Here is a 13,773-nt window from a genome sequence, read left to right on the forward strand (position 1 = left end):
GGATGAGGTAAGGCAAGAAGTCAAAAGATCTCGGACCGAGGTAGGGATGATTGTGGCCCAACCAAATATGACCTCCAGAAGAGAGGTTCAGCTCACCTCAGAAGAGGAGCCAGAAACGGTGGAGATAGGGGTCCAACGGAATGTCAGGGTGGCGGCTGATCTTGATCCCGAAACCAAGCATGATCTACTGGCTTGTTTAAAAACTAACATTGATGTATTTGCTTGGTCTCCACAAGAGCTTCAGGGGATCAGCCCCGGGATAATGAAACACCACCTCAACACTCTCCCTGAAGCCCGGCCAGTCAAACAGAAGAAGAGGCATTTTGGCCCCGAGAAAGACAAGGTAATAAAAGAACAGGTAGACGAGCTTCTTAAGGCAGGACACATTAGGGAGATCTTTTTCCCAACATGGCTATCAAATGTTGTCCTGGTCCCCAAGAGCTCGGGAAAATGGAGAATGTGCGTCGACTTCAGAGATCTTAATAAGGCTTGTCCAAAAGATTGTTACCCCTTGCCGAGGATAGACCAACTGGTTGATTCCACCGCAGGTCATCAGTACTTATGTTTGATGGATGCTTATCAAGGATACCATCAGATCCCCTTAGCAGAAGAAGACCAGGACAAAGTGAGTTTCATCACTTCCGAAGGGACGTTTTGTTATGTAGTGATGCCTTTCGGGTTAAAAAATGCGGGAGCCACCTATCAAAGGCTCATGGACAAGATTTTCTCAGCCCAGGCCGGAAGAAATGTGGAAGTGTATGTGGATGATATTCTTGTAAAGTCGAAGAACTCGGCTGATCTCATAAAGGATCTCCGTGAGACCTTTGCCACTTTGAGATCTTACAGGCTAAAGCTGAACCCCCAAAAATGCACTTTTGGGGTCAAAAGTGGGAAATTCCTTGGGTACATGGTAACAGAAAGGGGAATTGAGGCCAACCCTGAGAAAGTAAAAGCTATTCAATCTATGACACCTCCTGGGAATCTCCAGGAGGTCCAGAAGCTCGCCGGGAGAATCGCCGCTTTGTCACGATTCATTTCAAGAGCGGCACATCGTAGTTTACCCTTCTTCCGAGTCCTCAGGAAAGCTAAAAAATTCGAATGGGATGAAGAATGCGTGAGGGCATTCGAGGATCTGAAGAAGCATTTGGCGGAGCTCCCCATATTAGCCAAACCAGCCCCAGGGGAACCATTGTATGTCTACCTCTCGGCCACTGAGATGGCTGTTAGTTCAGTCTTGGTCAGGCAGAAAGGCACGGAACAAAGCCCCGTATATTACATCTCTCACGCCCTCAAGGGAGCGGAGCTCAGATATACAGTTGTGGAGAAGCTCGCTCTGGCCTTGGTCACAACAGCTCGAAGACTAAGGCCTTACTTTCTATCTCACCCCATTATGGTCCTCACCAACAGCCCTCTCGGGAAAATAATGACGCATGCTGATATCTCAGGAAGGTTGGTAAAGTGGACCACTGAACTAGGGGAATATGACATTCAATATGGGCCTCGAACCGCAATCAAAGCGCAGGCCTTGGCCGATTTCTTGGCCGAGACTTTGCATGTGAAGATGGAAGATCTTTGGAAGGTCTACGTGGATGGTTCATCCACCAATGAAGGCAGCGGAGTTGGTGTGTTATTAATCTCTCCAAAAGGGGATGAACTAAAGTTAGCCGTGAGGCTAGACTTTAGGGCATCCAACAATGAGGCAGAATACGAAGCGGTCTTAGCGGGTCTAAGAGCAGCACGGCAGGTCGGAGCAGCTCGAGTCCACATCTTCTCTGATTCTCAGCTGGTGGCCCACCAAATGAATGGATCATACGACATCAAGAATGAAAGATTGATAGAATACGTAAAAGCGGTGGAAGCAGCTAAAGAACTCTTTACAGAACTGGTTTTTAAGCAGATCCCCCGAGAGGAAAATGAGGGAGCCGACGCCCTTGCTAAAATGGCCAGCTCGCTCCACAGCTGGAAATCAAGAGAGGTGGTGGTCCAAGTAGAGCTAAGCCCTTCTGTGCACTACCCCTCTCCTGAGCACGAAGACAATGACTGGCGCGCCGAGTTATTAGATTACATGAAAGATGGGGTGCTCCCCGAAGATCCGAAGAAGGCTTACAGGATGAAGCGAAGAAGCCTTCGGTTTGTAATGATCAACGGAACTCTTTACAAGAGGTCAGCCTCTCGGCCTCTTCTCAAGTGTTTGGGTCCCAAGCAATCTAACTATGTACTAAGAGAGATTCATGGAGGCTGTTGCGGGAATCACTTGGGATCTTACTTTCTAGCACGAAAGGCACTCTTGGCCGGATATTTCTGGCCCACTATGTTAAAAGATGCTCTAGCCATCGTCATCTCATGCGACAGCTGCCAACGTCATGGTAAGCTCCAACATCAACCAGCTGCCCTAATGAAGAGTATTGTGGCAGCCTGCCCGTTTGACCAATGGGGGATCGACATTGTGGGACCTTTTCCCCCGGCCCCAGCCCAGAAAAAATTCTTGCTCGTGGCCATAGATTACTTCTCAAAGTGGGTAGAGGCTGAGGCTTTGGCTAAGATAACTGAAAATGAGGTACTCAAATTTCTCTGGAAGAACATCGTCTGCAGGTTTGGGGTCCCGAGGAAGTTGATATCCGACAACGGAAGGCAATTTCAAGGAAGCCGGATCCAAGCCTGGTGTAAAGAGATGAAGATCCAGCAGCACTTCACCTCCGTGGCCTACCCTCAATGCAATGGCCAAGTGGAGGTCACCAACAGATCCTTAGTGCAGAGCCTGAAGACCAGACTCGGGAGCGCGAAAGGTAATTGGGTGGAGGAACTCCCCAGCGTGCTTTGGTCGTACAGGACCACCCCAAAAATAGGCACGGGGGAGACGCCTTTCAGCCTAGTCTATGGAAATGAAGCCGTGCTTCCGGCGGAGATCGGTGAAGAGACACCTCGCGTCACATTCTATGATGAGCAAAACAATGAGAGACGAGCAGCAGACTTGGATTTCGTGGAAGAAAAAAGAGAAGCCGCGGCCATAAGAATGGAAGCTTACAAGAGACGCATAGCCCAGTCTTACAACAAAAAGGTCATTCAGAGGAGCTTCCAGGTGGGAGACTTGGTCTTTAAGAAGGTTCAGGAAGAGAAGGTCGGAAAGCTCGATCCAAAGTGGGAAGGGCCGTTCAAAGTGGTGGAAAAGCTCAGCTCGGGTGCCTACTACTTAGAAGACTGGACAGGGAAGAAATTGAAGAGGCCGTGGAATGCTTATCACCTTCGCAAATATTATGCTTAGATATTGCTAGAAGCTTTAGTTTTTTTTTATGTCATTTACTTTCGATGCAAGGACGTCAGGCTTTGATGCTTTATTCAAATACATTAATAAAGTTATGCATTTTGTTTGAAATTGTTATTATTGCAGAAAGGGTTTTCACCCTCAGTCAGGAGCCCAGAGCTCACTTCATCTTGGTCACGCCAAGTATGAAAAGGGTTTTCACCCTCAGTCAGTTCAGGAGCCCAGAGCTCACCTCATCTTGGTCACGCCAAGTATGAGAAGGGTTTTCACCCTCAGTCAGATCAGGAGCCCAGGGCTCACCTCATCTTGGTCACGCCAAGTATGAAAAGGGTTTTTACCCTCAGTCAGTTCAGGAGCCCAGAGTTCACCTCATCTTGGTCACGCCAAGTATGAGAAGGGTTTTCACCCTCAGTCAGATCAGGAGCCCAGGGCTCACCTCATCTTGGTCACGCCAAGTATGAAAAGGGTTTTTACCCTCAGTCAGTTCAGGAGCCCAGAGCTCACCTCATCTTGGTCACGCCAAGTATGAGAAGGGTTTTTACCCTCAGTCAGTTCAGGAGCCCAGAGCTCACCTCATCTTGGTCACGCCAAGTATGAGAAGGGTTTTCACCCTCAGTCAGATCAGGAGCCCAGGGCTCACCTCATCTTGGTCACGCCAAGTATGAAAAGGGTTTTTACCCTCAGTCAGTTCAGGAGCCCAGAGCTCACCTCATCTTGGTCACGCCAAGTATGAGAAGGGTTTTCACCCTCAGTCAGATCAGGAGCCCAGAGCTCACCTCATCTTGGTCACGCCAAGTATGAAAAGGGTTTTCACCCTCAGTCAGTTCAGGAGCCCAGAGCTCACCTCATCTTGGTCACGCCAAGTATGAGAAGGGTTTTCACCCTCAGTCAGTTCAGGAGCCCAGAGCTCACCTCATCTTGGTCACGCCAAGTATGAAAGGGGTTTTCACCCTCAGTCAGTTCAGGAGCCCAGAGCTCACCTCATCTTGGTCACGCCAAGTATGAGAAGGGTTTTCACCCTCAGTCAGTTCAGGAGCCCAGAGCTCACCTCATCTTGGTCACGCCAAGTATGAGAAGGGTTTTCACCCTCAGTCAGTTCAGGAGCCCAGAGCTCACCTCATCTTGGTCACGCCAAGTATGAGAAGGGTTTTCACCCTCAGTCAGATCAGGAGCCCAGAGCTCACCTCATCTTGGTTATAACGAGCATGGGAAGGGTTTTCACCCTCAGTCATTTCAAAAGCCCAGAGCTCATATCATCCTGGTCACGCCAGGTATGACAAGGGTCCGGTGTCAGGGGGTTCAGACTTAACCCGCTCACCTCAGCTCGGCATGAACTTCGCCGCTCAACCCAGTACCAAATTTGACCAAGCGTGGGGCCGAGCTCATGTGACCGAGCTGACCCTACTAATCTCGGAGCAGGATCTTATGGTTTATTATTTTGTTCGTGTTTGGCCGAGCTCCAAGAGCCCAGCCGACCTCTCTCAGTGCTACCTCGTCGGTTTATTATTTTGTTCGTGTTTGGCCGAGCTCCAAGAGCCCAGCCGACCTCTCTCAGTGCTACCTCGTCGGTTTATTATTTTGTTTTAAGTGCTTGGCCGAGCTCCAAGAGCCCAGCCGACCTCTCTCAGTGCTACCTCGTCGGCTTATTATTTTGTTCAAGTGCTTGGCCGAGCTCCAAGAGCCCAGCCGACCTCTCTCAGTGCAACCTCCTCGGTTTATTATTTTGTTCGTGTTTGGCCGAGCTCCAAGAGCCCAGCCGACCTCTCTCAGTGCTACCTCGTCGGTTTATTATTTTGTTCGTGTTTGGCCGAGCTCCAAGAGCCCAGCCGACCTCTCTCAGTGCTACCTCGTCGGTTTATTATTTTGTTTTAAGTGCTTGGCCGAGCTCCAAGAGCCCAGCCGACCTCTCTCAGTGCTACCTCGTCGGCTTATTATTTTGTTCAAGTGCTTGGCCGAGCTCCAAGAGCCCAGCCGACCTCTCTCAGTGCAACCTCCTCGGTTTATTATTTTGTTCGTGTTTGGCCGAGCTCCAAGAGCCCAGCCGACCTCTCTCAGTGCTACCTCGTCGGTTTATTATTTTGTTCGTGTTTGGCCGAGCTCCAAGAGCCCAGCCGACCTCTCTCAGTGCTACCTCGTCGGTTTATTATTTTGTTCGTGTTTGGCCGAGCTCCAAGAGCCCAGCCGACCTCTCTCAGTGCTACCTCGTCGGTTTATTATTTTGTTCGTGTTTGGCCGAGCTCCAAGAGCCCAGCCGACCTCTCTCAGTGCTACCTCCTCGGTTTATTATTTTGTTCGAAGTGTTTGGCCGAGCTCAAAGAGCTCAGCCGACCTCTCAGTACGTTCTCGGTATTATTATTTTGTTCGTGTTGGGTCGAGCTCCAAGAGCCCAGCCGACCTCTTTTAGCGTGAGTTGAAGTTATTGCTTTGGGTGCGGACCTACATACGAGAAGCTGACCCGGTGCGAAAGATGAAGGAATAATACTCTTATATAAATTAAGTTCACGAATTTAATACAGCTAGGGGGAGGACCGTTGCTCATACATCGGGAGGGAGGTTCTCCACGACCTTCTTAGCATCCAAAAAGTCGGCAGAGGTCCCCTCAGGAGGATAACCCGCTTCTTTGAACTGGGCCACTGCACCATCGAAGCCTACGTAAACAAAGTTCAGAGCCTTGTCAGCAACAGTCTCCCAAAACTCCTCGGACTTCAAGAAATCCTCCTTAAAAACCTCGGACCCGTTTGCAAGGTCGGCCCGCGCTGACACGACCTCCTGCTGGGCCACGGTAAGTTCCTCTTTAGCAGACTTCGCCTCCTCCTGAGCAGCATCTAGTCGTACCTCGGCTAAACGCAGCTCGTTCCTCAGCTTCCGGGTCTCAACAGCAAAGCCCTCCCGCATCTCGGCCTCCCTCTGCTTCGTGTTGGCCTGCTCTTTGGCCAGGGCCTCTGTCATAGCGGTAAGCCTGCTCTCCAGCTCCGCCGAGGTTGATTGAAAGGACCTCGCCTCCTTGGAAGACTGCTTCCGGATGTTATTGGCTCTGAAAGCCACCTCAGCGTTCAGCAGAGCGGCCTGTATGGGAAAATGTTAGCCAAATTTAAATAACATAAACGAATTAACCTACGGCAGATACCTCAGCACTGGCGCTGGTGGACCTCCTGACGAGCTCAGCCCAGTTAAGCCCATCCAAGAATTCCGCATCGGCCTTCGAGGCGATGTCCCGGAGAAGGGCCCCAGCCAGAGGGGATGGCCCTGCCCCCACAATGCGCAGGTCCTCCCGGTACATATCATACAGGTTGGAACGGCAACGGAGAACTTGCGAAGAGGTATCTGACCTCATCTGACGCAGGGGTAAGGCTTCAGTGAGAGGGGGACCGAGCTCCCCACTGCTTGGAGATTGCCCATGAGGGCGAGGGGTTTCCGGGGCTCTGCGCTTCCGAGAGGAGCTCTGAGGTGCCGTTTGAGCCTCAGCAAGCGAAACAATGGTGACCTCCTCCGTGCTGACCTCGGGAGCCACGGCCTTGCCCTTATCAGCAACGGCGGAGCTGGCCTTCTGTTGCCTCCGGGCCTCAGCCTTTTTGACGAGAGCGTTCATGACTCTGGCAGCTGAGACAAAAACAAAAGCTCATCAAAAAAAAAAAAAAAAAAAAAAAAAATGAAGAGAAAGGGGGACGGGGGAGCCAACATTGGCCGGGCTAAGTTCCATACCCTCGTTGCCGTAGGAAGGAATCCCGGCAGAGCTGAGCCCATAATAGCACAAGAGGTCCTCGGCTAGGAGGGTGGGTGTATGGAAACGCCGACCTCTGATGGCCCCAAAGGGTCCGAGAAAAGTGTTGTTCTTGCGGAAGCCTGAGGGAGGAGCAGGGAGCTCGGGGAGAGCTGCTCTCCACCGAGAGCAGATGTCCCACGAATCTGAGGGTTGAACGAAGAAATAGTGGTTTTTCCAAAATTTATTGGAAGAAGGTGCCCCCTCGAAGAATTGGCAGCTTGGCCGAGCTGAGAAATAAAAGGGCCCCTCTTCCGACCTCTTGGGGAGATAGAAATGGGAGAAGGAAATCGGGTCGACCTCAAAACCTAAAGCTTTGAAGAGAACTACATAACTACACAAGGTACGAAAGGCGTTGGGGGTGAACTGGCCGAGGTGAATTTGGTAAAATTGGCTGAGCTGTTGAAAGAAAGGAGGAAGGGGAAATCGAAGTCCAGCTTCTAGCTGGTCCTGATAGAAGGTGTAGTAGCCAGGGGGGGGATTATTAGCCCTCTCCTCAGAGTGGGGAAATATGAAATTATAGTCGGCAGGGGCACATGAGATAGCTCGGATGCGGAGTTCATCCGAGGCATCCAGCCACGAAGGATGGAGCTCGAACCAGGGATCAAACGTCCTGATTGGCTCTTCTGGATGACTGAGGCTGAGCTGGTTCAGGGCTGCGCCATCATCACCAGCAGAGAGGCGGGGGCTGATCCCCACCGTCTCGGGACACTCACTGGACCTCGAGATAACTTCTGTGAGGGGATCGTACTGATCCACCTCACGGAATATCCCTTCGGAGGTCGACAAGGAAGAGGGGTGGGGGGAAACCATGATAGCAGTACCTACGGAAGGTCGGGGAAATAAGGCGGGGAGTTGGAAAATGAGAAATCGTGTGGAGGGTCGGAGCCGAGGTGAAGGAATCAAAGCGTAAGAATGGCTGAGTGGGGTTTGAGAGGGTATTTATAGAGGGACCTTGAGGAAATCGGACCGTGGATTTCGGGTGACGTGGGCGGCTAGGATGTTCTCGAAGAACGTGCAACCAGCTTTTGGCTTGACAGGTGGCAGCGGCGGTTCATATTCAGGTCGGGAACCTACGAAACTGAAAGTGGGGCGCCTCAGCTTTTCACCAGCTCAGCAGACGTCATAAATGGGTAACTCAGTGAAGCTCGGGACCGCTGGTCTCAGCTCAGCCCTCATAAGAATATTTCAGATCAGCACATACTGACACCGTGTCACGAGAGGCCAGCACAGCCAAAAAGCTTCTAAGCTCGGTCTAGCCAAGGACCACCAAGAGCAGGCAACTATGAGCCTCTGGTTTGTTACTGCAGCTCACCCAGTCTCTCAATCATCTTGAGTTCAGCGCGATTCAATGATCTTGGGCCCAAAGTAATCATGGCCTACCGGGAGCTCATATCACTACGAGCTTCTGGTTTTCAACGTCAGCTCGACTCGAGGGGGGGACTCGTGATACCCCCGGATGGAGGATGGGCTCGGCCCACTCCCGATAGCCCATCTCGTGGGAAGCCCAGCGCTCAGAGGAGCGCTTGATGTCATCCGCGGGAGGTCATCCGGGAGGTCATCCCAACCGACCTCCCATGTCAGCAGGACCGTCGATTAGAGAGGGTGGCCGAGGTCCCATGCCGATCTCCCGTGCCGACCTCCCAGCAAGATGCCGAGCCGACCTCATACGTTGCGATATCGGGACGGTATGAGACGCGTTGGCTGAGCTCCCGAGCCGAGCTCCCATGCGGTCCTGGCTTCACGTGGGCTCATGCCTACAATAGCCCTTCCTCAGATGCGAAGTGCGTAGCCCACGGAGATCAAAGCCCAGAAAAGTAAAGCCCATCAGATATCTAAATCAAATCTGGGTGAAGATCTAATCAAATCTTCCGGAGATTCTGGAGATCGAAACCTACCAAAACTAGGACTCTATTGTTCTCCTATAAATACCAGGTTCCGTTCGTTGTTTTATTCAATTCATACTTTTTCACATTCTCTTTACACACACAGTTTTCTCTCTCAGTTTTCTGACTTGAGCGTCGGAGGGGCTACGCCGGAACAACCTTCCGGCCCCCTTCTAACACTCTTGTTTGTGTTTCTGGATTTCGAGGTGTCTGATCCGAGCTCCCAAGGGGAAGATCCGACCTCCCAGATAGCGTTCAAACGTTTGGTCCGAGCTCTCCAAGCAGGGATCTGACTTCCCAGCTAGCATCACCGATTTCAGCGATATCAGCTGTATTTATTTATTATAATTATAATTATAATTATCATTTTATATACTGAAAGGGATTTTTTGTAATCAATTTATTAAATCATTTAATAACGAGTGTGTCGGCTAATCAGTTTGAGGATATTTCTTGGGATCACGTTTGATCCAGCATCGTTGGACGAGAAGATTCATATAAATTTTTATTAAAATTCTAAATCAGAAAGAAACTTAATAGTTGATTTTTTTTTTTAATTTTTTTTTCTGAACAGTGGTTTCACATTAAGGCCAACTAAAAGATATTATATACATTTGCTTTGAAAAATAATATTGCCCCATTATAAATATTCGAGTGCTTTGTTGTTCGTGTTGTGTATCCGATCCTACAATTCAGAACGATAAATAAATATAAGATAGTTATTAATTACTACTCGTTAATAATCATATTCCTGCCACCATTTATGGGGTGGTCCATCTCCATTCTCCAACCACAACTATTAGGCAAACGGTCAATTTAAGGTTTGTTTTAGCAATTATCATTTTTTTAAAAAATATATTATTATCAGACTTTTTCTTTATAAATCTGCAATCTTTGATAAAATAAAAGTCCGATATCACTTTATTATTCTAGGTAAATCACTTGCCTTTTCGAATAAGATTTGGTTGTATCTGTACCAAATTTCCACTTGATTGATGCTATTAAAACGAAATTTTGAGGGGGGAAAAACAGACCATAAATTTATATTCTTAATCGAACAAAAATTCATTATAATGTTGATAAAATCGAGAATTAATAATATTTCTGTAGTTCGATTACGATTGGTGAAATTTTTTGGAAGTTATTTCTATATGCATTCATGTATTTAATTTTCAACTAACATTTTTGAGAACCCAACGTTTTAGGACAAAAAAAACTCGAAGAGCCAAGATTGGGCTTTTGTTAATGCTATTAGTTGGGCCGGAGATTGTAGACCAGAAACCGAGCCCATCCTCAAAAGACGCACAACACACAGTTGTCCACTTGCTTCGCTTGGCACCTCCAGTTACAGCAATGGAAATGGAAATCGGCAGCGATTCAGCCAAGCATATGAAAAAGGAAGAGCTGTTTAAAGCTGCGGAATCTGGCGATTCCTCGCTTTTCAAATCACTGGTTGAAGAACAACTCCATAGAGCCATGTCCCTCCGCAATGAAGACGGACGTTCGCTCCTACATGTGGCCGTTTCAAGCTCGCAAATTGATGTAATTCAGTTGTCATTGATCTCGTCAAAGTTTCATCAGCTTCTTATGTTGCTTTATCTCGCTGTTATTGTTTAAAGGAATAACTGAAAGATCGATTCACGTATTCCTCGATGTTCATGTTATTAGCTTCCCTCTGGCTAGGTTACTAGATTTCGAGCTCATGGTAAAACATTAGGTTCTCGTTCTTTTTTAGTTTATACAGATAGATTCTGCTGTGTAAAGCTGGCAAGATTATTGAAATATTATCTGATGAAGTGCTTTCCACGGAAATCGAAGCTTTTGGTAAACTAGGTCGATTTTGCTGGTTCATTTCACCTTGGATGCTGATTTTTCCAATGCGCGTAGTTTTTTTTGTTCTTTTTATTTTTTTGGTGTCCGAGTGTAATTTGTATTTGTGAATGAAGTAGGCGGTGGAAATTCTATCAGATGCACATGCATCCGTTGTAAATTGTTCTGATGAAGAAGGCTGGGCTCCTCTGCACTCTGCTGCTAGTAGTGGCAATTTGAAGATTGTAGAAATTTTACTCAACAAAGGTGAGCTTTGGGTTTATGCTCTGCTACTCATAACAACTTGTATTATTTCCTATTTTAAAATTAATGCTGTAAGCTTCATAGGATTAGAATTTTAACTATTTGTATCTCTTTAATGTTAATTCTACCTGAAAATTTTATACAAAGAATGCAAAACTATTGAGTAAAAGATGCCTAATTATTGAAGTTGTGAATCAAAATTTAAAGTCGAGTCAACATTTTTTTCAATAAAAAGGAAAAAAAAAGCACATTTAGCGGTTAATTTCTTCCAAGCTAATAGATCCGTACAAGAGAGTTGGAGTTGCATGGAAATTAGTGGTGCTTCCTTGTCAACTTTTATTTAATTTTCTTGTTCACACATCCCAGGGAAACAGTCTAAAATTTCTTCATATTATGTGTTTAGTTTGTGACTTTAATTCTTTTGAGTTTGCCTCAAAAAAATAATCGTGCAACACATGTGATGCAATTGTAATCATGGAAGTTTCGGGGCTGTGTGATGGCAGCATATCAGTAAATCCCGGGCCGCACCCCACAACTGACCCCAATTGGGATTTGCGGGGGTGGCAGGACATTTATTATTTTTTGCCCACATATATTTATATGCATCGGGTTAGGGTTTTGCATATAGTTTTTAACTGAGTTGTCACTCTCTCCTCTTGTACTCATTGTTTAATATGGACTAGCGAATTTTTCACCCCTGCCCATGTTTTTTAACCATCAAGGGTTTTCCATATCAGCAGGTGAATGTGCAAAGTTGTTGTTTTTTATATCTGTTAAAGTGGTGACCACTTTTATGAGCAGTTGAATGTGCAACACTTGTTTTGTGGGTATCTGCTTGAACTTCATATTGTTTTGAAATATACATCCTGTATTAATACTGTTATTTATTTGTCTTTGGATGATCTCTGAATTTGGAAATGAAAAATGCTGATGACAGGAGCTGACATTAATTTGAAAAACGATGGCGGTCGGACTGCTCTTCACTATTCTGCCAGCAAGGGTCACTTGAAAATAGCTGAAATATTGATTTCACATGGTGCAAAACTCAATATAAAGGACAAGGTTTGCACCTTATTTTCAATATTGATTCGTGCTTATAGTCTTCTTCGCAAATATCTCAGAGATGCTGCACTTGTATAGACATGCATTCATGAATTTTAAGTCCTGTTGTTTGCGTTGTTCTAGAATTTGCGTTAAAATCACTGAATTACTCTTCATTCAGAACTTTCATAACTTGGGTGAAAGCCACTCAGTTGCAATCGCAACTATCATAACTTCTACTTGTGTTATATATGTCTGACAATAACTTAATGTAGGTCGGATGCACCCCTTTGCATCGTGCAGCAAGCACAGGGAACACAGAGTTGTGTGAATTTTTGATTGAGGAAGGAGCAGAAGTTGATGATGCTGATAGAGCAGGTCAAACTCCACTTATGATTGCAGCAGAATGCCATAACAGAGAGGTAAAGACATATCCCTTCTTTCCTTGTGCTTATAGATCCAATAATTAAACGTAAAAATATTATAGTACATGCAGCAACTTTAATATATCCATGGATTGTTCTTTCTCTTTGAATTTCGATGAATTCTTGAATATGCATCTACTTTTTTATATTGATGTGTATCTTGTTCATTTATTCTCTCCCATTGTTTGTTGGAACGACTATATGTCTTGTGTTAAATTTGCTTTTTTATCTTGTTAAGAAGCTCAAATTTTACTGCTGTGAGGATTTGTGGAGTAACGTCTTAAATTTCTCACTATTCCTAGCTATATGGCAGGTAGCTCTCCTTCTTATAAGGCATGGAGCAGACGTGGATGCTAAGGATCGAGAAGGGTACACGGTTCTTGGTCGAGCCTCTGATGATCTTCGCCCAATTCTGGTCGAGGCTGCGAAGGCCATTCTGGAAGATTGAACGGACATGATACTCCTTCTAAGAAACGAAAATATAAATCAGCTACTTGTGTTACATTTTGAGGTTGATTATACGTTGAGACTAGTTTGCTAGTTTAGCGTTTCAGAAAGTAAGCCAAGTAATTGAGGCAATCAGCCTAAACAGTAGTGTTTGAAAATGTATCAATCAAGTTCAATTATCGTGTACTTGATCATCTTCTGCAACTATTCACACATTAAGCTATTCCAGAGTTTGTGTTTAGTTGAGTTTTTTCTCCTTTTTTTTTAATCATTCGTTTAACTTCAACGTCGAGAAAGTAAAAAAGAAATTCACGTTCCATTTTTATTTATTTATAGTGTGTTTACGGTAATAAAATTGTGTGATTATAAAAAGAAACTGTGCGACGCAGGGTAGGACGTAGTCATTTGGCTAAAAATTATATTTTAAGAAATGTATTAACTTTTAAATTGATTTCCTACCTTTTGGTCTTTGGCTACTATTAGATCTAAGGTGCTCCTACTTTAGGCAATGACGACTTCCTTGGAAAATTTGAACGAGGACAAACAATTTATTATCCAAATGGGGTTTCAATTTTGATGACGAATAAATAAACAATTGCCTTAATCTGGATTTTGGCTGTGTATGTGTTTTTTCTTTATAAATTATTGATTGCATTTGAAAGACGAGATTCTAACATGTGAAGCAAATTATCCAAACAAATTAAGATAGACAAGTACAAGTACAATTTATCAATTAGTTAATGTGTGGATTAAATGGAGAGACTGCTATAAAATAAATTTTGAGAGAGAGAGAGAGAGAGGTCTTTTTATAATAATAAAAAAAAAAAAAAACAAGTTCCTGAATATAATCATATATTAACAAGCTCAAGCTCATGAGTC

At 45.7% G+C, this 13,773-nt stretch overlaps 1 protein-coding gene across 1 annotated transcript; it reads left to right on the top strand.

Annotated features, from left to right (window-relative positions):
- The first annotated feature begins 10,203 nt into the window (after positions 1 to 10,203).
- LOC140842943 (uncharacterized) lies at positions 10,204 to 13,135 on the top strand. The gene is made up of 5 exons (XM_073211152.1): positions 10,204 to 10,450; positions 10,858 to 10,984; positions 11,919 to 12,043; positions 12,298 to 12,444; positions 12,761 to 13,135. Exons 1-5 carry the CDS (start codon positions 10,262 to 10,264, stop codon positions 12,893 to 12,895), a joined length of 723 nt encoding a protein of 240 aa, XP_073067253.1. The 5' UTR covers positions 10,204 to 10,261; the 3' UTR covers positions 12,896 to 13,135.
- The last annotated feature ends 638 nt before the right edge of the window (positions 13,136 to 13,773 follow it).

Source organism: Primulina eburnea, chromosome 1 (genome assembly GCF_022965805.1).
Source record: "Primulina eburnea isolate SZY01 chromosome 1, ASM2296580v1, whole genome shotgun sequence".
NCBI classification, from domain to species: Eukaryota; Viridiplantae; Streptophyta; class Magnoliopsida; order Lamiales; family Gesneriaceae; genus Primulina; species Primulina eburnea.

What these genes read in the sequence shown, in the direction of transcription:
- LOC140842943 (XM_073211152.1), top strand. Translation starts at nt 10,262, where the DNA reads ATGGAAATGGAAATCGGCAGCGATTCAGCCAAGCATATGAAAAAGGAA. An exon ending in TTTCAAGCTCGCAAATTGAT is followed by an intron (nt 10,451 to 10,857) that starts GTAATTCAGTTG and finishes TGAATGAAGTAG; the next exon opens with GCGGTGGAAATTCTATCAGA. An exon ending in AGAAATTTTACTCAACAAAG is followed by an intron (nt 10,985 to 11,918) that starts GTGAGCTTTGGG and finishes TGCTGATGACAG; the next exon opens with GAGCTGACATTAATTTGAAA.